This window comes from Diadema antillarum, unplaced genomic scaffold (assembly GCF_040938485.1).
Source record: "Diadema antillarum isolate AM-2024a unplaced genomic scaffold, OU_Dant_1.0 scf00000178, whole genome shotgun sequence".
NCBI lineage: Eukaryota > Metazoa > Echinodermata > Echinoidea > Diadematoida > Diadematidae > Diadema > Diadema antillarum.
In genome coordinates, this window is record NW_027271067.1 from 1665737 (window position 1) to 1689880 (window position 24144).

The following is a 24144-nucleotide window of genomic DNA, read 5'->3' on the forward strand; positions in this document are numbered from 1 at the left end:
ATGAAGCAAAAATGAATATGAGTCCCCAAGAAGCAGAGCATGTGAGTGGAGCCCATTGTGAATGTACAACATTTAATAAAACTATAATGTACAGTGTGAAAGGAAACTTGATCTACATAGATGAGACATCTGGGGCATTTCCTCTGCAGACTGGGGAAAAAAATAAAAAACAAAACAAAACATACCCTCTATCATGAAAATCACCTATTATTTTCTTAATCCTTCACATCTCCAGATGTTCATTATGTGTGCACTTCCTTTATTGCAAATAAATAATGAACCACACATTCGAAATGCGCTTTAAAAACGAAATAAATAAGTGCCGGTAGGCCCGATAGTAAATCATCGCCCAGCATGCATTCTATTTGTTACGTCTCATGAATATTCATTTCAGTTCTCAGCGAGCCGTCCGGTTTTTTTCCACACGCATACATTGCGTATTACAGTATGTGCTACGTTTTATCCATATTAGCGCATGCGCTGTGTAAGTCATACTACAATACGAAATGCGGTAGGACTATAAAAACCTCGGATAAACTCTTTCACAGGGCTCTCAAAACAGATCATATTGTAAATCGACTTCTTCTGCCGTGATTGTAAGTATCTTATCTAAGAGTAAGGCCACTAATTTCGGTATAAAACCCTCTATTTTGGTCTCTGGTCACGTAAATGCTTAGCCATATCAGGTGCTTCCGTGACAGGATAGGTTTGCTGTGCGACCCCTTTACGGTACGTATTTGTCCGTATGGGGTCGCTGGTGCGGTTAGAAGCTTACCAGCTCAGCATTTTAATTTACCCATTTTGTTTGGTCACATGTAGAAGTTCTAGGTGCCTACTTCTTGACTTACAATTTTCTATTCTAATAATAAGGATTTTTTTTTTATGTCTGTTTACACAAGTTGAAATTTTGAATGGGTGCACAAAGATGAGTCATATAGGGGCGTAGGGCCTATTCTAGATCTATATGCACAGCATTGACCTGAACATGGGTTTATCTGTAACTTTAACCTGTTCGTTTGAGACATGTGCATGTGTGTGGGGTTTGAGATGTCCACGAAATCCATTCACAACTTTTCGTCGGGAATTCTGAGTTAATGTATTATGTACTTGTAAGTTGTATGTACACAATCACAGACAGCTGACAGACATAAATTTTACCTGTAACCTCCTAGGCGGAGTTGATAAGTTATCAATTATGTGGTATATACTGTGACTTTTGTAAAATTTGGGACGCGGAATTCGAGATATCAACGATATGCGATACGACCTTCCGAGTGACCGACGGTAAAGTTTACATTTTACAAGCATACAATGTACATGTGAGGGAGGCATGCATGCACGCAAACGGTTCTCATGCCATGCTTACTATGGTACAGTCATTGTCATTACACAGGTAAACGTAAGTCGCACTCGCACTCTCTTCCCAAACCCTACTCACAATTTACACCCTTTTCTGAGAATCAGCCTTCCGAGACTTGATTAATATCAAAACATGAGAACATGGTGACATCTAAAGCTACGAAATTGTTACTCATTTTTGCATCAGTACGGAAAAGAAGGGATAAAAGGACCTTTGCAAGTTTAACTGGCTTATCCATCGTGTGATTCTGGCAACTCGTGTCCGCTGAAAAGAACGAAAAAGAGGCAGTCGATCAAGAAAGAGTAATATCAATTGTCCCTAACTGGGAACTATCCAGTAATTGATTCCTTGAAATTGAATTTAAATAATAATTTACTGAATAAAGACATTAAAATGCTTTTAAATTCTTAATTTTAGTACATATTTGGCATCATACTAAGTCGAATAACGCTTTAACAAATAACCTTTGTGAACGAGGATGTAATGCTACAGAAAAAAATTAAAAATGGCGACAGCGTCAAAAATTATTCAAAGAGTGCGGAACTTTTTCGCTGGGGTAAGATGCTTTCCGTTTCTGTAACACTCCTATGGTAGCTTTTTTTCTTATGGATAAAGGTACATCTAAGACTTATCACGTTTGATTTGTAAATTGAATTTGCAGATAATTTATAAATGTACGATTACTTGATGCTTTCAATTGGGAGAACCTTAGTCCCATATGTTCATATTTATGTAATGCGGTCAGCTGTACCGTACGCTGCACTGTACGCGTATAACGGAGCTCATTATTACTCATTAGGAGTTCGATTGTCGGACGTCCGAAGCAAAGATCAATTCCGTGATCCGCCGCCGAAAGGCTGTTTTACCTGGAGCAGATTAATAGTTCTCTATAGGCCTATTCATAATTTTTTTGAGATGGCCTTATTATATGGCTATTCTTTAGTGCAAATACTCATCAGGAAGTCATACAAAATTTAATTTAAAACGTTTCATGTAACTAGCTCTAGATTCTAGAGCTATAACTCATTCATATATATATATATATATATATATATATTTTTGTAGCCTACATTTACAAAATGTAGCTTTTATCATGTTTGTCTTATATTTAAATTAGTATGATACGGGTGGCAATGGTGACCATACCATGTTCTAGTTATTGTGTTACTTGTTAAGGCCTCGTAATCTGTACAGATAGATGCCATTTCGAAACTTTCTATCATGTCTATTGGTGAATGTATGGACAGATTAGACGAACGTTGTGAAACTGTCATATAAAATTTACTCACATCTTTGTCTGTCCAGGGTTATTCACCACTATTTTAAGTCTAGAAATGGTATAAAATACAGTGTTCAACAGAATTTGTGTGTATAGTTTAGTGTTGTTTTCTTTTCTAATTAATGTTGGGCCATTCAGTTGAAAAAACAACAAATTTTCAATGGACATACAATTATTATTATTTTTTTTTTTAATTCCTAGAACCCTATCTAATGTGGGCTTGTTACATACTGTCCAGCGTTTGGAATACTCATTCACCACAAATTTTTCATTTTGACAAAAATTCTAATCGCTTCTTTGAAGCAATTTTGGTGCAGTTATTCTCAAACAACTGTTCTAAATTAGTGAAAAAAGAAGAAGAAGATTGTATTGTATTGTATTGTATTGTATTGGGGGTAGTGCACACATTGGAAACAGAAAATAAAGCAACATCCCCAAAATGTACCCTTATACTGTGTGTGGAAATGCCCAATTCTATTTCTTTCAATGAAATCTCATTCCACTGCAAGTGCAACTCTGTTTTGTCTGGCCTTTAAAGGGGACCTCCGGATGATTTTCAGAATTTATACTGATTGGGATAAGGAATGAGAATGTTTTCAAAATTTATAACAAATTACAATGAACAAGGATGATGACATGACAGCCTCACCATAAGAATGCATGAGTTAGGGCTCAAAGAAGCAGAACAAAAGAAGAAGGCATGCACAGATTTTTCACAGGTGAACTTGTTGAGCAGGCGGTTTTGTAATGGAATTGCACTGCTACATTTCTGAAATATGAGGCTCTGATGTCATCAACACTGTTCAGTGTAATTTGTTGAAGATTTTCAATTCATTGGTTTCTCTGCTCAAGGACCACAATAAATTCCACAAATCTAGACATGGAGCTGTTGATTTATGTACTACATGATGTGAAATTATCAAAATCGTCCGGAATGTCCCTTTAAGTATTATGAGAATACGCTACATGTATTATCCTTGCATTCTATTTCCCCTTTGCCTACAGAGAGACTTACAAGCAAAACTGAACAATCGCTATGCATATGGACAGTCTCCACGGTAAGTTACAGGAGTATGACTTGATAACACTGTCAATGAGTCAAGTTCAATTACATTTAACATGGTTTATTGTACATTTTGGTAAAGAAATTGCAGTGCAAGTAATGGATTTATTACCACAAGCTGCTGTTTTTTACAGTGGGATTCTTTCATAACTTAAAAGACTTTTGTGATGAGGAAACAGAAAAATTGATTATCAACAGTGTGCCTAAAGGATTGTTTGACAAACCAGTGTTGTTTTGATAATTCACTTCATTCTTGTGATCATATTTTGAACATACAATTCCAACATGTATGGGCTATGTTTGTTAGGCTTCTGTTATGACATGGCATTTTTCTTCCCATTGATTTATTGTCTGTAACTGCTGAATATATGTACAGGGGAAACTCGGTATAACGAACACTGCTATAACGAGATATCGGTTATAACGAGGAAATTTTCCCGGTCCCAAATTTCCTTCCACACAAGTCTATGTAAAATGCTACTCTTATAGCGAGATCGGCTATAACGAAATAACTGCTATAACGAGATAAATTTTGTGACTTCCAAACAAAGAAAAACATAGCCAATCAAACCTGCTATAGCGAGGTAAAGCAAAATGCCTTCGGTAAAGCTTTACTTCGCCTGTGCTATCATCTTCCGAGATTGTAAAGCTTGATGCGCCAAAAACAGTCTTGTACACTAGTCAGTGCACTCCAGCTAGCACTGCATGTTGTACGTGTAAGTGTGTGTGTGCGCGCACACTGATACATGCAGAAAATGTGGTGGGACGGCCATAATGTATGCATGACCTCATCATGACGTTTAGCAGGAATGAGACAATCTGATGCTGTGATTGGCTTTCTACATAGGGAATTCCCCATCTTCACACACACGCAGTCATAATGTACATACAGAATGTGTCACATACACACACAACATTGTGCAGCCCATATTCAAGCTTCCATACAACACACACCCATACGATAACCACATACCGATCCACATGCGATCTTGATACAATCGCAAGCTTTATAAATTTACAAATTCAAACATCTACAATTAATAAGAAACACATTCATGACTTGATATTGGATTTCCTTGGCGAAAAACATCTTCTTACCCATAAAGGTGAGTAATTCCCTCACACACAATATCAAGTTATCAGTATTGATTGAAATATGATGGGTAGTCCCACATGTGCAAATTAATGTCTTTATGTTATGCCTTCTTTTATGCCTACTGATATAACGAGATATCGGCTATAACGAGGAAAATGACTCGGTCCCGACCACCTCGTTATATCGAGTTTCCACTGTACCCTGTTATTCTCCAGAACCCAGCCAGACCCCATCCTACCTGATGGACCATCCCACAAACTAGCAGCCAACTACTACTGCACAAGGGATGGGCGGAGGGAGACATTTCCTCCAACGCAAGTGTTCTCCACCACTCAGAGGCTGCCAGCTCCTCAGGCAGCAGAGGGGTAAGAGTGAAGAGTGTGCAATTACAGTAAACCTCGCATGAGTCGAAGCTCTCGGGACTGACAAAAATGCGTCGACTTAAGTGAACTTCGACTCTCGCGAGAGTCGATTTTTTTTCGACTCACAGTTATGTACATGTATTATAGTACATTTGCATGCATGTGTGTGTGTGTGTGCGTGCCCGTGTGTGTTTGTATTCAAATTTGTCTGTTCTTGAAGATAATGTTCTTATTTTGTTCTAAATTGAACATGGAATTTGCATCAATACTAGTGTAGTTAAACGTAGTTCTAAGAATGTCTGCGCTAATGTGGCAATGTGCATGTGCTTTGTCTATGTCTATGGTGCAACATAGGTAGCCATCTCTGTCAACCTACCATGAGACAAACACTCTCCCAGGCCCATCCCACCTCCATTGAACAAAACTATACAGCCAGCCGGGCACACACAAACAAGCTCCGCCCACTTGGCCTGTCACTAAAATATTAAAGCAGCAATTGGTTGACCAAGGAGTTCTGGCTTGACATGGATAAAGTATGGATGTGAAGTGTGTATGGATAAAGTATGGATCGATGTGCTGTGTATATACATGTATACATGTGTATGTATTTGACATGCGTGCGGAGCGGTACGGTGAGTGTGCATGCTTACCTGCAGCAGGTCAGGGATGGGGTTCTGCGACTGCCGATTTTTTATTCTCCTCTAAATGTAATGAGAATGCCAGAGAAATCTTCTTCGGCTCAAGTGATGTAAACTACGTGTATTTTGTACAAAAGGGACTGAATGTTTTACTTCGACACAGCCGAAATTCGACTCTCGTACTTCGGCTTATCCAAATATTTCTTAGAGAAAATACATAGGGAAAAATCGGGACTTTTTATTTTGCTTCGAGTTAAGTGATTTTCGACTCACTCGACGTCGACTTATCCGAGGTTTACTGTAGTTTCATCCCCACGAGAACTTTGACATGTGAGGGTGCTGTGGCATAGTGGATAAGACTCCCCACTCCCGGTCAGAAGACCCGAGTTTGATTCCTGCCCAGTGCTTACATCCTTAATAGACAAGATGTTTTTACTTGCTATGTCCTTCAGGACCCGGGTGTATAAATGGTTACCTGGCTCTGCTAGGGTAATAATAATGGCAGGACCCTCTGGTAGAGCAGTGGCAACACTGAAGAGGCTACCCTGGCTAAATTATCGTCATTATTATCTGGGCAGCCATGTGCTATTTAAATTGACACCATTTGTGAACACAAGATTTCTTTCTTGTTTATTAGGAAACATTATTCCCAAGCTTATTATATTCATCCTTGAAAATATTTGCATCAATATTCACTGATCTCATTTATGCATACTGTAAAAATTAGCAGATTCATGATGATGCATTTTGTTCTCATTGATCACTGTTATGATGTATGATTATAAGGTCTTTCTAAATTTCTCTTTTAATGATATGCGCTTGCAAAAAACATTTCTGATAGTCTCACCCACAATCACCACATATTGTGAATGTGTAATTTACAGTATACACATATTTAAGAACTTGGCTGCACATATCTTTGTTATCTTTTTTAATGATATTTGTACTCAGTGTTTGTGAATGTGCTTATACAGTATCAGATTCCAGGTGTATCTAGCTTGTACAGGTTGTATTTGATTTTTTTGTGTGTGTTTTTTTATTCAGGGAAACAGCTGTTGGAACACCTGTCAAGAAGCCAATAACACCTGGATTGCCTCCACCGGAAATGAAACTCTCTACTGATGAACCATACTTATGATCAACAAAACAACAACTTATGAAGAAGAGATGTCTTATTTTAAAACCAAAATATTTGTTTGAACAGATTTTTTGTCATGTGGCAATCAGTTCATCGCTGTGCAGGAACTTCATCTGTCCCATTCAAAGTCACTGGGAATTTGAGAATTTTAAAGGAAACAGGATGAGTTTGTTTGTTAAATATCACACCTACCAAAGTTTGACATGAACCAACCGGTACACCAGCATAACCCTAAATGATTGTGGAAAATTGTGCATGGGTAACATCACTTCAGAGCAGATAAGAGACCCAACCCCCCCCCCCCCCCTTCATGGATACATAGCAATAATGAAATCTTGTGCTAAGTTAATGGAGACTCAAATATGTTAATCTATACAATGTACTGAGGAAGTCATAAAAATTAAGTTTGCATTTTCTGACAGTGACTTATGGGACTGAAAAGTTGTTACAGAAACAGTCCTCTTTGTTTGCCACATCACACTGTTCGGAAGGTCTGAAAAGTACAAAAGTGGAGTAATTGTTCATGTAAATACTAAGATACCTGAGAATATTAAAACCAAAAAGAGAAAAAAAAAGAAATAAAAAAGAATACTGATGTACATGTGGTGAGTCATATTCAAATTCTGGAATGTCTTTATGTTTTGTGTAAGTGTACATATGTCAGCTTGATGAAGAGTTATGGTGAGTGTGTGATGATTACAAGTGTGTAAATGCATGAGTTCTGATGAAGTTGTCATTAACTTAATTCGTGAATGATCAATGTGTGTGTGTGTGTGCGTAGGGAAACAAGCGTAGATTTAATAGTACAGCTGTAATTTGCAAAGCAGGAAATGTGTCATATATCTGGATATATATATATATATATATATATATATATATATATATATTATAAGCATATGTATTTTTTTTTTTTGGGGGGGGGGTATGAATCGACCTCAGTGCAGACTTGTGGGATAGTGAAATCTATTAAATCTTGTAGTAGTCCCCTATGATTTATACTCAAATAATTGGACATTCAATTCAATTCAATTTATTTCATATTTCTCATATACACATGTATATCAATATTACATCAAAAGTAATAGCACAAGTTCTTGTACAATTGTACCTTGTCAACGATATACCAACCCCCCCCCCCCCAAAAAAAAAAAAAAAAAACACGATATACAATGTACATACATGGTATACACAGTAGTTATAATGATAACTGGTCGAAATCTCCAGTCAGACCGCAACGTCCTGAAAAGCCTTCGCATTTATCGTACGCGTATGCATGGACCTCGCGGACATGAATACGTAATGAGCTGGGAGACCACATTTTTAGAGTGTCTGTAAATCTAAACGACATTATCAATCTTCATGATTTATATATCGATAAAAAGCTGAAGAGTTGTACTTTGATGAAATTCGACCACTTGATAGGTTATGACATATAAAATATACTGAACAAGGAAATTATAAAACACAAAATTTGCATATTTTTCATTCTTTTTAAGGGGTACACTAGACCGACGAAATTAAGGTGGACCAAAACGGAAGAGGTATAAAATGAAAGAGGAAATATCATTCTATGAAACCATAATGACTTTATGTGGACTGATCCTATGAACGGGTCAGGTTGGCGAATAAATCATTCCGTTGTACAATTAATTTTTGACGAGATTTCAGTTTGCCGCGAATACGCGTTTCTGATTGGTTAATTCCCTCTGAGTGGAGAGTTGAACGCACCTCGCGGAATGACAGTAAACGTGTACTCTACATAACAGTAATGCACTGTGTGTAGATGACAGTGTAGGACCCTATGGTGTGTGTGTGTGCGCGCGCACAATGTATGTATACGCGCTCAGGTTCAGGCAACTGCAGCTGGTGTAAGATCTCCACGTAAACAACAAGAACAACACCCCACTCTGATCGACAGCTCAACTTTGGCTTGAACTTTTTTTGCCGGCACAACTAGATAAGAGTAGAGTGCATTAATAAATAGCATACAAATCAATAATAAAAGATCTAGCACTGTGTTTGCACACATGAGTTCTTTGGGACTCTCTTTTTGGTATTAGAATAATTATTCCTTATTAATCCACTGTATACATCGCTGAGTAATTTATCTAATGATACCCTGGGAGCGCATGTATCTCAAATTGCCACACTATGATTTTTACTCGACGAGACTTTCAATTTTTATTGTTTTCTAAGCGAGGGACCAATTCAGTTCTTAGTGGCTATTATAACAGGTATATCTAAAACGTTGACTATCATTCATGTGGTGATTCAACCTATGAACGGGTCGGGTTGGCAATAAATAGAAAGCCTTGTTCTAATTTGTCTCAGGGTCGTTTGGAAAATATCGATATAATGCAGATATATGAATAATGGTATCATAAGCTCATTTTGTATAATGTAAGCAGTAAAAGGTTGTGATTTATTTCAAATATTCACAAACCATGTCAATTAGTCACGGATAGTAGATCTTCATGTTGCCAATAAGTGAATCTCGTAGACCATGCACTTTGTCTCTGAATTATCTCGCAAAATCTCGGGTGCTGAAAAGGACATGCGCAAATACCTGCGCGTACGATAAATTTTTGATTTGAGCTCATTAACAGCAGCGTTGCGGTCTGACTGTCTCGGTTCGGGTTGTACAAAGAGAAGTATGACGGGGACCTACATGAGAGCAAGCTTGCTTGGCTGTAAGCCCCGAGTAATCAATGTTTGTGGAAGAGAAACGGAGAAGAATAAAAAACGAATAAAAGTTAAGACCTGGTGATTTAATTATACCAAATACGGGAAGCAGAAAATAATGTTGTTATGATTTAATATAAAAAAAGGGGAAAAACGGCCTATACTAAAATATGAACCATAATGGTGACCGAGCAATGTTTTCAGAGTAGAACATGATTATAAGAGCCTACTTTGGTGTACTAATACTCTAATTTATTCTTGCATTACAACTATCACATGCAGCAAAGCACACACAAAAAAAGTGACATGTACAGCTATTGAGTCATTGGTGCCTGTCGTCGAGCTCTGGCAAATTTTGTTTGGGTAGAAAGTGAGAGCGAGGTAGAGAGGAGGGAGAGGGGGAGACGAAATAGAGTGCGGAATCGCTAATGATGAATTCAGAGAGCGTGACGGCAGGCCAGACTGCAATCTGCAGTGTGACTGTTAACAAATATGTTTGATCGGACAAAGATATACAACAATGTGTTATACATTGCGTGTTTATTCAGTTATGTGTCTGTAAAAATATGCATTCAACAAAAACTCTTTTAATTTGCGTTTGAAGGAATGTAAAGACAAGCAGCTTGTTATTTCGGGAGAGAGGTCATTTTAGTATCTGGGGCCTGTGTACATTATCGGGTTTTTTCTTCTCGAAAACAGTTCGAGTACGTGGAAGATGAAATGCGTCATTTTGGCGGGTAGGATAACTGTGAATCAAATTATTTTTTCTGAACATACAAGTAAAAACATCTGGTAACTTCTTGGCGGCCAGGAAAATTGGTACATGAATATGCCGACAATATAAGTGAATAGGTCTGGTGTTTTCAGTATTTTGTTTTGAAGAATAAATTGTTCGTATATGGTACAAATATCCGACATGGTTGATATTTCTATATGGCACGTTTTTGCAAGAAGACTTGTAGATGCATTCCCCCATACAAGAATTCCATCATTGAGGTATGGAGTAATCAAAGTAGAATAAAGACTATGAAAAATTTGCCTTGGAATAAAACTCGTTTATTAAGAACACCCGTGTTTCTAGAAAGAATATTACTTAAAATAAATAAAGTGGGATTTCCAAGATAAATCACTATCAATGAAAAGCCCTAAAAAATTTGTGCAATTGACTTGGTTTAATTCAATTTCATTAAATTTGATGTGAAGGGGAAGTGTCTTGAGACGACTGCTAAAAAGCATACAATGAGTTTTACTTATATTGAGTGATAATTTATTGGCGTATATCCAAGACTGCACGTTCTTGAGTTCTTTATTCATTGTGTCATTGAGAGTATGAGGATCTCTGTGTCGGAAAAACATTTTGGAATCATCAGCAAAACATATAAAGCACATAATAAAACACATAATAGACACATAATATTGGGCATGAGGTAGAAGGTTATAAATCCCAAAAGTTCCCCTGTCATGAAACTGCAATACGTAGTGAGTACAATGTACAACTGTACCACCACAGAGATAATGAAGTGATTATGTCGTAGTCTCAAATGTCACTCTATGATGGACATGCAATTTTCCATTCAAAAATTTTTTTCTGTGCTAAAATTAGGTAAAAAACAGATATTTTGTGTCTTTGCTTCAATTCAGAGTTGAAATTACTGGCAATGCGTTGTAGTGAGCACATTGAAAAAAGAAAGAAAGAAACATTTCCATCCTCTAGTTTCGCATCTTTTATTCTAATTTGTGCAAATTTCATAATGGTAGAGTGGAAGTTGATTTCTTATTTGAGATCCTTGTTGTTTATTTGTTTGTTCATTTCCATCTGAGAAGATGGCTGGATAGCCCATATTCAGCTACGCTAAGCTGGTCTTCCATGGGGTCCAGTTGGATGTGAGGTGGGACCACTTCACCGGGTTAAACGCCCTGCTCTTTGCGATGAATGAATGAAGCGGGATCTTTTACGTGCATGAGTTGTAACTCTCTCATACACGCAGTGGCGGATCCAGAGGGGGGGGGGGGGGGGGGGGGGGGCGCAACCGGCGCACGCCCCCTTTATTTTTCGTTAAAAACAAAAGAAATAAAAAGAAAAAAATGAAATGAAACCCGGAAGTGGCACCAGAAATATTAGTTGCGCCCCCCCCCCCCCTTTACAGAATTCCTGGATCCGCCCCTGTACACGGGACCTCAATCTTATGTCCTATCCGAGGGACAGAGTGTTTTGCCTCTTGCTAGGGGGGACGGTGTGATTACACACAACATTGCTCAGTCCAGACTCAGGTTTGAACCCGGGTCCTTAGGATCGTGTGGCAGACGCGCTACCGACTGAGCCAACTCACCGCCCTATTATTCACAATCTTTGTTGTGGTTCAAGAATATTCAGAACGCTGCTAAGTTGCTTGGCTGGTGTTCATTATTCCAAAGATTTTTTTATTCCGAATTACACAAATTCCATTTATCTATGTTTGTTAATCCAAAAATACAATAGGGTTGGTTAAACTGAACATTCGTGACACTCTTCCAAAATGAATTTAATGAGGTTCGTAATTCTGATGGTTCATTGATCCAAAAATAAAATAAGGTTAATTAGTCCTTAGATAAAACAAGGTTTGTCAATCCGAAAATAAGAACATGACACTGTGCTTCCAAAAGAGTCTTCAGATTACAAACCCTATGGTTTTTCGTTTTCAGATTAACGAATGATTAATGGGTGTGATGAATCTTTCGATTACAAGCCCTATTTTCTTTTATTAGGTCTTCATAATAACTAACTAAACCTAACTATGCAGTCTCTGACATCCATTATTGGCAAGCAAGCAAGCACAATTAATATTTTTATCTCAAACTGACATTTTTTTTTTTGTTATGTCTGATTTTGCACTGAGTTAACATGTTAGTTTTCCAAGTCCATCTAATATTCCTACAATGATAGGTAATATATGTAATAAAATTTAGAATTTTCAATTTAAAGATAGCAAGATGATAGTTTCTAAATCTGTAGTTCTCCAAGGACTTGATGGGTTAAAATGAAAATTAGGAGGGTGTCATTCTGGCTCATTTTTAGGAAACTGAGGAAAAGGTATGGTACAATTTAGGGTGTGCAGGGGCCACGAAACGTTTTTCACTGTGCAAACTTGTGTGCGTGCATGTATGTGTGTGTGTGTGTGTTTGTGTGTGTGTTCTCTTAAACTTCTTAATCGGGGATATTGTAGTGTTTCACTCCAGGCAACCAGGGATTTACACGTATTTCACATCGGGCATTATGCTCGTTTGTTCAGAGTTTAGATACATGTAAAATGAAAAAGCGCCCTCTCACGTCCTGTCCGTTCAGGGGGCATTATTTTCATGAAGCGTTTTGGTCGGATATTTTTCTGACAAACTGTTATACATGCTGCTGAAATCCTTGCATCTGATTGGCTGAGAACAATTTTGTCCGACAACTCTGTCGGACAATGCTCCATGAAATACCCCCTGCACTCGTATTCAGGGCCTGTATGTATTATAATAGTGTAGGATCTAAGCGAATAGTTTTCACACTTTAAACTAAACGGGGAAATTTGAAAAGTTGTACACTATCCCGCATTGTTGTGTTTGCATCTATACACTACATGTAGCCTGATTTTTTACTTACTATTAAGAAGATGGTATAATAGGTTTGGTCGAAGTGGATGGGGATTCAGATTTTAACTTTTTGTGAGATATTAGAAACCACTTACGAAAATATTCAGATGAGCATACATATTCTAAGAGTAATTCAAAGTTTTTGATTAAAAAATACTTTTGAAATTCCTGAGATATCCAAACACAAATAGGTCCTAATGAAAGGTGGGACCCACCTTTTATTAGGATCAACCCTGTTTTGGGATATCTCATCCATTTCAAAACCGACTTTCATCAAATAAACTTTGAACTCCTCTTTAATTGTATGATCTTTAATATTTAATAAGCGGTTTCTAATTGTCTCGCAAAAAATCCCTATCTCAACCAAAATATTACTCTAACTTTTACTGTCATATCTTTTTTTTTTTCAGAAACGATTAGGGGCCTCTTGGAATATATCCCCTGCTGAAGCATCTTGCGAGAATGGTGTGTGCAGTGGGTGTGTGTGTATCTGAATACACGTACATAATATGTACGTGTGTGCGTGTGCAATGGGGGAGGGGGGGGGGGGTAGGCCTACTGCAATCCCTGACACGATTATGATGAGGATGATATGATTTAAACGTGTATTTCGTGCCTTGGAATTCAGGAAGCATATTGTGTTTACTTTATGTTCCATGTATGGATTCGCAGTGTTTCATATCTTGTTTTCAGATTTTAAAAGCTCCTTCCCCTTCCCCTCTACTCCACCATGCCCCCGCCCCCTCCCCCCCCCCCAAAAAAAAGGACGACATGCCAAAATGTGGTCTGCCATGGTTAAACGCTGTAAAGTGTATCCTTACAGCGCCACGGAGGTGGATCCCTACTCCAGCTCCCCATCTCCGCGCAGAGAAACAACTACATTGTATCACTTTGATAACAAGGTAGATGTTCTAGTGCAAGTGATGGTGATGATGATGATGATGATGATGATGATGATGATGATAATGATGATGAGTGATAATGGTGGTGGCGGCGGTGGTGGTGGTAGAGGTGTTGTTGTTGTTGGTGGTGGTGGTGATTGTGAACGATGATAGATAATTATGTTAGGCCTATGAATATGGATCCACTTTGTGTATTTGCAGCAAGTCTTCAATAAAAGCAAGTCCCCCCCCCCCCCCCCAAAAGCTCACAAAATGGTATATAGACCAGCAGGCATAGGTACACTTTTTGATTATTAATATCGAAAATTTAATGCGTTGGTATTACAAATGTGGTTAATTTTCTAACCACTATTAAAGATTACTGCTATAACAGGTGTAGAATCATGTGTTCTATTGCACTGTGTTCGTAAGCCGCCAGTGGGTACGGACATGTTGGCGCTTGCAAGCTTCGTGTGTACGCGGTATTCTCAGGCCGGTGGTAATGGGTGCGAAGTTCGCCAACGACGTGACATGCTCGTACTTGTATGAGTGTACACGCGTGCAGAGCTAGCGAGAGGGTATAAGTAGCGAAGGTTACGGCGTTGGCATAGACAAACCCACCAGTTACCAAAACCCAGAATTGAAAAGCGATATTGGTAAAAGCAAGTCTGCTTGTGGATACTGCAATCTAATACAGTCATCAATATGCCACCTAAGAAGAGAGGAGCTCCGAAAACGTCGCAGAAAGTAGCTACAAGTGATGAACCTGAAGCGAAAAAATCGCGTCGAGCTGCTGCGGCAAAACCCGCGGCCTCCGACATGGAGGTGTGGTACGATGCGGATTGGAGCGCCGTGGGGGAGACAGGCTCCAAGGGGCTGCCGCCAATGTTCAAGCTCTCCGGGCCAGGTGTGAAAGGATCAAGCAAAGTGGCTGGATTCGATCTAGACTACACACTAATCAAGCCCAAGAGTGGCAAGAAATGGCCAACAGGTAAGTGTGCAATGGAATAAAACCCTCAACATGTTGCTATTCATGATCAGTTTGACTTGCTCGTTGTAAACCGGGTACAAATTTTCTTTAGGATTGAACGGAGCTCCCAGGTACAGGTGGTGGGCGTGTCCGTCTAGGCTAAGGGCCAACAAGGGAGTGTCGTGTGATCGATACATCAGGTGGGATGTGTCAACTTTTTAGAAGGTGGAATCGAAGAGATAGAATGAATGACATAACTTTTAGATGATTTGTGCACTGTGCGTGCTGTGGTACACTGTAACACCTGCACAAGCATTATAAGTTGATTAAGGAGATTGAACCTGAAATTAAGAGAAAATGACAAAGTTATTCCCTATTATATGGATCACTGGATGTGGTGCAACTGAAAGAGCATGCATGCAGATAAACTGTGTGAATTTGATAAGGTATGTTTTTATGATTTTGACTGCAGTTTCAACCTTACATGTAGGGGAAATCAATAATAAAAGTGATCTGACAATTGATGTTTCTAAATTCGTGCTTCATAAAAAGAGCCATGAAGGGAGCATTATTGTCTTATACAATATGCATCACAAGTTCACAACATGTGAGGTTGCATTTCTGAAGACCACTTTGAGGTCTGCTGAGAACACAGAATTATATCTAACAACTCTCAGACACTTACACTTTCAGAGATATCTTTGTTAATAATTAATTGTAAATTTTTATAGTATTAAATTTTCTTCTATACCATAAATCTCATTCAATCCAGAACAACTCTCTCCCTCTCTCTCTCTCCCTGAGCAAACTGCTGCATGTTGTAAATCATCAAGTAATCTAGAAGAAATATACAGAAAATGTAGTTTCTAAGTTTCAGAATTAAAAAAAAGAAAAAGAAAACAAAAGCCAATCTATAATAACTTTTGAATTGTTTAAAGAGATGGAGTTAAAAGGGGCCTGAGCTTTCGATCCCAGCAGAATCTTCATCAGAGGCAAAATGACAGGCAGGGAAAGCATCCACAAAGAAGGACTATACACAACAAGCACAGTCAGGGGAGGACTAGGGACACAGAACAAAGGAAACAAAAGGGATTGGTTAGAAGTCATGGGCAAATAGCCCAACAAATAAGGGAGGGGGATTAAAGCAGGAGGGTGGACAGACAAAAGGCAGAGGAGGGTCAGTGATGATCCCAAGGATCAGAGGGGGCAACCTGTGAAGGACAAGGATGAATAGGGAGGCAACATCAAACAAGATAAGGAACAACAGAGGGATAAAGAAAAGAGTGAAATGGCCACTAAGTAAAGGGGGGTGGGGCTGAACAAGCAGTGAGCCCTGATTATTACCTCATGTTTAAAAAGATTTTACCTTGCAGGACCATATTCCCCTGTTTCTGGGCAAGTCCAAGATATCGCGCACCTTACGTATGGGACATTCAGAGATTTCAAACCCCTGAAAAGTAATGAAGGAGCACTTGGATTTTATTGTTTATCCTCAGGAGGACTGGTAGCCCTGAGAAGAATATTGTGTTTAAGTTTGATGTCATTTGACCTTGGGTTAATGGTTTTATTAAGAAAAATATGCCAACTTACGTATGGGACCAGAGAAAAACTGGATTTTTCAAAATAAAGTTTGAACTGAAAATTCTCTGAAAGTACCTTACTGATCAAGTTCAGTTTGGAAGTGAAGAAAGGTACAATACTGAAGTATCTTTCAGCAAAGTTTCACTGCAAAAGAATAAAGCATATTTTCATGAAGTTGGTTTAATTAACGAAAGAACACCTTACATATGGGACATGGCTCAACTTACGTATGGGACATTTGTCTTTAGTGCACAAATGCATTCATGGGAATGACTTTAAATTTCCCCATAGTGTCATATTCAGTTCCACAAATCATGCTACAACATGTAACAAATGAAATAGACTTTTAAGTGGGTACTTTCCCGGTTCAGGTACCTAGCAAAAGCTAAAATAAAACAAATAAAAGTAATTACCAATTTACAATTAAATGTCTTAGTTTGGATTCCGTCATGCATTAACACTGTTCTCATGATGTCTATACATACAGATATAGTATACTGACACTCTATTTCTAGCCCATTTGTAATTATTCTAGTCAATATTTTTTCATCAAATGAAAAAAAAAATGAGCGAATTCTAGCTTGTGACCTTGATATAGCATACATGTACATGTACAATAACTAATTTGTAGTCTTGATAATTTCAACTTTAGAATCAAATACAGTTTGAAGTGGGTACTTTCAGTAGCTCTAGGCTTACCTTGCAAGTTGTCTAAGTTTTTATAAAGCTTTATAATTGTTTGAAATGTAGCACAAAACAACAACAACAAGAGTACTTCATTTTGCTCTGTAATCATTATGTTTTGCCATGTGAACTTTAGCTGAACTGCAAAATCAATCAAATTTTAATGAAAGTTTTACATTTTAAGGAGATAGAAGAATGTATGTACCAATGCTGTTTTTTTTTTTTCAAATTGTTTGGCTTCATGTCTACGAAACCAAAGATGACAAAATTTGTGTTACTTTGTACATACATACATGCTTGTGTAGTGATACAGGAAAGATTATCATTTGCACATTCAAATCTAGATTTGAAACACTCAAGTAACTCACTGATTTGCAAATTACAATTTTGAATAAATTCTAATAACCTCATTTGATCATACACTACCAGATTGCAATGTATGTTGCAATGTGATTGTGTAGATGTGGAGTACAAAGTAAGTATGAGTTGATGAAGGTGTCTCAGAGCACATCTGTCTCTTCAAACACAAAATAGAAAAGAATATTGAATTCCCTATTTGTTTGTGTAATTTGTGTTTTCAGCACTCCAACCACAGAACCAGTATTGATATTGTGGTTTATGGCAAATGTAAACTATCGTCTTCATTTTACAGGATTTTCAGAAATCATATTCGTGACCTTGATAAGTCATGACATATTCTGAGGGTGAGCAGTTGAAATATTAACAATCATATCAAAATAAAAAGTATTCTCATAGGGTTTTTCCTTTGCTATCAACTCTAGTAATGACAAAGTTACGTGCTGTCACCTTAAGTGATTTTTCTTTTCAGTAAGACCTATAATGTTGTCATTGACGAGCGCCATAAGCACAATTGTTTTGATTTCCCTTTTGAGGCTGTACAACCTGTAGTACATGCTGAACAGTGTACTGCACCTAAAATGACACTCAGAGAATCCCATTCTTGGACAAAATCATTTTGTAGAGAGGTAAAGTTGAAAATGATAACTGAATTAAGAAAATGTCCAATATCAAAATGTTAACGGGGAATGTTAATTTATAAGACCAGCTGCACAGCCTGTAATGAAAATAAGAAAATACAAGTATAAATGAATATTCTTTATTTTCCTTTCTTAATCATAGAATGACTCAATAATGCTGTTCTTACACTCTCCCTGAGGTCAACTGAGTAGGAGAGGCAGATATATCCTTCAGAGTAGGTGCAAAGATAACCATTAACCAAACAAATGTAAGGACATATAGCATCCATGTCAAAAGGCGGTTTTCCCATTCACTTTGTATGTAATGTCCCATACGTAAGGCATTTGTCCCATACGTAAGCAAACTTTAATTAGTTATAAGATGAAGGACTAATTAAATTTCCTCATTTAGTTTTGCTAATCTGGAGTTGAAATGAATAAATTAGAACTTCCTAAAGTATGATTGGTCAATGTTACAAATCTTTAGAAAAAACTTAAAAAAACATACTCAAATCCTTACGTATGGGACACTATGTTCTGGGAAAGTGCATAATTTGCATAATTAATGTGCTGACCTTGTCTTACCAATTGCAGATTATACTAACTCATACAGGGGTCATGTCCATTAAGGAATTAGGTCAAGGACAAATTCAACTGATTTTAGATGAATATTTATAGTTTGTCCCATACGTAAGGTTTGTTTTTGATTTATGCAAATCAAGGCCATATTTCTTGCATAAATTTGCATAATTTAATCTCTTCTTTGCTGGAAATATATGATTTAACTCTTTGGCTACAACATGATATCAATAACTTTTTGATAAAATCAAGATGAATTTTGAGCATCTGAGGGGACATTATCTTGGACTTGCCCTTCTGCATACCTCGCCTCTTTCCTCAGCACTTGGTGTACAGGGACTACCATTGTTAAATCATCCAGGAAAGAACAGATTATAATGAATACAAATTGCTATTTGTGCCGTTTTTCATTAATGCAATTTCAAATTGCCCACCCACACTAGGTCCATCAGACTGGATGTTGCTGGACAAGGTGGAATCGAAACTGAAGGAGTTACACAAGGATGGATACAAGATCGTCATCATCAGCAACCAGCGAGGAATGGAAAAGGGTCACACCAAGCCAACTGACTTTCAGAGAAAGATCAATCAAATTGCCAACTATCTGCAACTACCTATTCAGGTAAATTGTGAGTTTCATATGAACTCTTTGATAGCTCATCCAGTCCTGAGGAAAGTTTGATGCAGAAATTATCATTTTGTCATCATTACCTGTTGGATTGGCAACTCTGGATTTTACTGTATATACAGTGTATCTCATATTACAAGATTGGATGGAACAGGTCAATTCATAATATCTGTATAAATCATGGGTTAAAGAAAAAAAGAACTTAAGAATTTGTCCATTTCCAGGATATACACAGAAACGGTATCTAGTTAATGATAAGCCTTGTTTAACTTTATCCCTTATCAATCAATGCTTGGATTAATGTGCTTTTCATGCAAAGGTTGATTTTCATTTCCATCCACACCTTTTTTTTTTTTGGTTGTTAAAAGAGATGGGAGCAAGTTGATTTTCCTTCAAAGCCCGACATCTGTTGATCCACTTTACATTACTGTCAAGCAACTGTTCAGTCTTAAAAAAAATAAAAAATAAAAAAATAAATATCTGAATATATACATTGCCTCCCCAGTTCTACAGCCAACATTCTTTGCTCCAAAGTTGATTATTTTCCTCCACCTCATGTGGTGCCATTGTAAACTACAATGTACTAAATTGTGTCCTTGATACTTCTGGTATAGTAAGTTTCAAGCAGTTTGTGGGACCCCAATTATGACATAGCATGTATTCCCTCTGTAGCACCTCCATGGTATATATCCCTACCTTTACATTTGTATTTGTAGGAGAGAGAAAGAGAGAATGTGTGTATTGATATTTTGTTTTGTGTATGTGTTTATATATATGTCTGGGTGTGGGTCGGTATAGATATGAGTGCCTCCTCACTTGCATAATTCAAATCACTCATGAACTACTCCATTCTATGCTGCATCTACAATGATACAGGGAAACCTTGTTATAAAGAGGTTGGGCATCATATACATGACCAGTGCTACGTTTTGAAAAGTGAAGGGGCCCACTTTATATTTTCTGCTGCCACTTCTGGGTTTCATCAGCTGACAAGCAAAAAAGAAAAAAGAAAGAAAGAAAGAAAAAGGCTGTTTCCTGCACTCCATTGGCTGGCAAACGTCAAAAGTTTAACCACAAAAGTGTGTGTGTGTGTGTGGGGGGGGGGGGGGGGGGGGAATGAGCTCCTTTGCCCCCAGGTTCCACCAACCCTGATATACCAAAACCCTTTTTGGACGAGGTGATATTGCAGGTCCTAACTTTAGTCAACTTTATACATTTCTTTGTTGTTGTACCCTGGTATACTATAACAAGGTAATTGTGATTTTTAGCTCCTCATTGTAATGAGGTTCAATCCCTTGTTTAGTGAAATTTGCTGCTTCCATCATTTATTGGTATTAGGTTGACATTGCAAGTAACCTGTAACTTGGCTTAAGTGTGCATTTTTAAGGGTTAATCTGCTTGTTCATTGTACAGTGCTTTGCTGCAACTGGAGAAAACCACTATCGCAAGCCAGCCACTCTCATGTGGGACTACATGGTTGAGGAGGAGAACGATGGAGTGAAACTCGACATCTCAAAGTGCATGTATGTTGGAGACGCGGCGGGCCGGCCCAAGAACTGGGCCCCAGGCAAACCGCGGGATTTCTCTTGCTCTGACCGCATGTTTGCCATCAACATTGGAGTCCAGTTCTATACACCGGAAGAGTTGTTCCTCGGCGAGAAGGCAGTCCCATTTGATTGGCATTCCTGTGATCCCAAGAAGGCACTGGAAGAAGCCAAAAATAAAAAGCCTGCAAGCGACTACCACAAGAAGGTAAGGCTGCAGAGACAATAGTTGTCGAGGGATACTGAAAGGTCAATTGCAATAATCTTGAAAATTACTTTACAGCTTTGTTGAAAAATGTGAAAATAGCGCAAATAAAAAGACAACCTCATTTGCAGGTCTTCACAGAGCTGAGAAGAGTGAAAAAGAAGGAGTCATGAAATTAGCTGGGAAGCACTGCTTTTGTAGGGCTTATGTTTATGTTGAAGCATTTTAAAACTTAAATATGATAATTTTGGAAGGAACACTTGAGCCCATGATAGTTTAATAGCAAACATGAATGGATTCACATGGAACATATAGAATAGTGAAGATGAATATAAAGCTAAATCATATTCATCATTCTCATTTCATCAAGAACTATTTATGAATTGTTTGCATTAGAACTTCTGAGTGAAGACATTGTCATTTTTAATATCCCTTTACTGTATATTATTGCAGAGCAAAGACCTGGTCCTGATGGTGGGACCACCCGCATCAGGAAAGAGCTTCTTTGCCAAGCGGTTCCTGGTCCCTCATGGCTACACCTGGGTGAACCGGGACACCCTGAACACGCCTGCCAAGTGTCTGAAGGCCACGGCCGATGCAATCCAGGCGGGGAAGTGTGTGGTTGTGGATAACACCAACCCGTCTAAATCTGCCCGTGGAGACTACATTGACCTGGCCAAGGAAGCAGGTCAGAAACCATCACACAAAATCATTTCCTTCTGTCCCCTTTTCTCCCGTCTCCACTAGTGCAACTTCAACTTCCAGCTCTCTGCTGCCCCTTACTTGTCACTATTTGCCTTCCTCACATTCTCCCTACACTGTATGTCGCTTTCCTCCTCAACTCTCCTCTTTCTAGGCTTTTCTTTTGTCAAGCCTCAATCCCTACAGGCTACAAGGACTACGTATACATGGTGTTATGCGCAAACCTTTCTCCCTCATTTACTTCACCATCCAAACCTTCAAGCAACACATAAAATCATTTCATATTTTTGTGCTCTTCAACTAACAAAAAACTTCCAAAGCAACAGCAATAACCGAAAGACAGTGAAGTACAAAGATGAGCAGTGCTTGGCCTAAGAACAACCTTGGTGATTTACTTTCTGAGATATCGTAGATGAAATTGAGCAGAGATGCTGTTCAGGTTCATTTAATTTTACTTTGATAATACACATCAGTGAAGGCATCAGTAAAAATCACCCACACAAAGTACTTGGAACAGTCCAACATGCCTGAGGTGATAGCTGAGAGTGTTTGGACTGTTTCAAAAGTACACTGTATATACCTAGTGTGGTTAGTCATACTACAGTGATGTGTATTATATGTTTTATAACATGATGAAGCAGCTCCTTGTCATCAAAAAGAATGTCAAATGTAGGCATTTTAGATTCTGCAGCAGCCAGCCATTTTCACAAGTGTATACAATGATGAAATCTCACGTGATCATCATAGCAAATGTGAAAGTGCTAATGACCGCTCAATATACTTTACTTTTATAATAACATCCAGTCATAAGCAAAATTATGTTTAAGGCAAAATGAATATTGCATGTTTATAGATTTAAGTAAGTATTGTATGTCATAGATTTGAATAAGTAAAACTACACTGTATTTGGAAAGCAGCAGAAGCCATTTGTGCAAGTATATAAAATGAAAATAAACAGAACTTGGCAAATGCAAATTATGTTTCATTAACATGTTGTGTCCATTCTCACCATCAGGCTACACTGTTCGCTGCTTCATGATGCAAACTCCACTGGAGCTGGCCTTCCACATGAACATGTACCGACAATCGCTGACAGAGGGCGACACACGACGCATCCCAGCGGTGGCCTACAACATGTACAAGAAGAATTTTGAGATGCCGAAAACCAGCGAGGGCATCGCAGAGATTCGGGAGATCTCATTCATGCCTCATTTTGAAAGTGAAGCGGACAAATCAATGTTTTTGAAATGGACGGACATGAGTTGAACAGTTATGTGCCACTGACTTGTGATCTATTCCATAGAATATTCTTCATAGTGATGAGTGTAGGTCTGTAAAACTCTGTCTTTCAAAGCTTTAAATTTGTGGAATTTTTTTATATGTCTTTCGTATTCCTCTTGCACTTTGCAAAACCTTGCAAAAAGCCTGTTAATGTTGTGTCAAGATGAAACTACTGGAAATTATTATGTGCCTCAAAGAGTAAAATTTGTCTTTTATAGTATAGAGTGTGATACAAAGTGGTCCTTTGAGTGTGAACAGTTCTTCTGTTCGTGAAATATATGTGCCAATGGATAGATTTTTGTACCAGTTATTGATTATGCTCATTGTTAGGGAGCAGGATGTTCATTCAAAATGTTGTTTAGTTTGCAAAAAAGAAAGTATATATATATATATATATATATATATATATATATATATATATATATATATGTGATACTTGTATGTGTACTCTGTATGGTGAATTTCAATTTTGTTGCTTGTAGAAAGTAAAAAAAAAAGAAGAAAATATTGACTGTGATGACTTTTTTAAAAAATCAATGACTTACTGATTTCCTTATTTCTATATCAAGAAACACCTTCTATTACTAGGTCTTCTTTTTTGCCAGAATATGATGATCATCTGATTGATTTTGAAAGCAATAGTTAATGATGAAGATATCCAGGTAATAATATTGTGTAATTTGCAGGCAAAGACCTATCATAGTGTAAGAGGTCATGCAAGAAACTGAAGAGATATGTTAAGGGTGATGGAAAACTGTCGTATGGGTTGTCAAGATATCATCCAGTATGAAGGCTAGTATGTCAGCATACAGGTAATATTATACTCTCATGGTCAAAGAATTGAGCATGAAATCTCTCCAATGTCCAAAAACTTGTGACTCT

At 37.9% G+C, this 24144-nt stretch overlaps 2 protein-coding genes across 2 annotated transcripts; both read left to right on the forward strand.

Annotated features, from left to right (window-relative positions):
- The first annotated feature begins 1865 nt into the window (after positions 1 to 1865).
- LOC139722946 (NADH dehydrogenase [ubiquinone] 1 alpha subcomplex subunit 7-like) lies at positions 1866 to 6965 on the forward strand. The gene is made up of 4 exons (XM_071634229.1): positions 1866 to 1916; positions 3645 to 3697; positions 5014 to 5163; positions 6843 to 6965. Exons 1-4 carry the CDS (start codon positions 1866 to 1868, stop codon positions 6934 to 6936), a joined length of 348 nt encoding a protein of 115 aa, XP_071490330.1. The 3' UTR covers positions 6937 to 6965.
- A 7725-nt stretch (positions 6966 to 14690) lies between these two features.
- Positions 14691 to 23305, forward strand: LOC139722947 (uncharacterized protein F21D5.5-like). The gene is made up of 5 exons (XM_071634230.1): positions 14691 to 15102; positions 19346 to 19524; positions 20944 to 21282; positions 21733 to 21967; positions 22997 to 23305. Exons 1-5 carry the CDS (start codon positions 14817 to 14819, stop codon positions 23245 to 23247), a joined length of 1290 nt encoding a protein of 429 aa, XP_071490331.1. The 5' UTR covers positions 14691 to 14816; the 3' UTR covers positions 23248 to 23305.
- The last annotated feature ends 839 nt before the right edge of the window (positions 23306 to 24144 follow it).

Excerpts from the sequence above, each read along its gene's own strand:
- LOC139722947 (XM_071634230.1), top strand. The coding sequence starts at position 14,817 with ATGCCACCTAAGAAGAGAGGAGCTCCGAAAACGTCGCAGAAAGTAGCT. Across the intron at positions 19,525-20,943 it reads ATCTGCAACTACCTATTCAG|TGCTTTGCTGCAACTGGAGA; the intron begins GTAAATTGTGAG and ends TTCATTGTACAG. Across the intron at positions 21,283-21,732 it reads CAAGCGACTACCACAAGAAG|AGCAAAGACCTGGTCCTGAT; the intron begins GTAAGGCTGCAG and ends ATATTATTGCAG.
- LOC139722946 (XM_071634229.1), top strand. The coding sequence starts at position 1,866 with ATGGCGACAGCGTCAAAAATTATTCAAAGAGTGCGGAACTTTTTCGCT. Across the intron at positions 3,698-5,013 it reads GCATATGGACAGTCTCCACG|AACCCAGCCAGACCCCATCC; the intron begins GTAAGTTACAGG and ends GTTATTCTCCAG. Across the intron at positions 5,164-6,842 it reads GCTCCTCAGGCAGCAGAGGG|GGAAACAGCTGTTGGAACAC; the intron begins GTAAGAGTGAAG and ends TTTTTTATTCAG.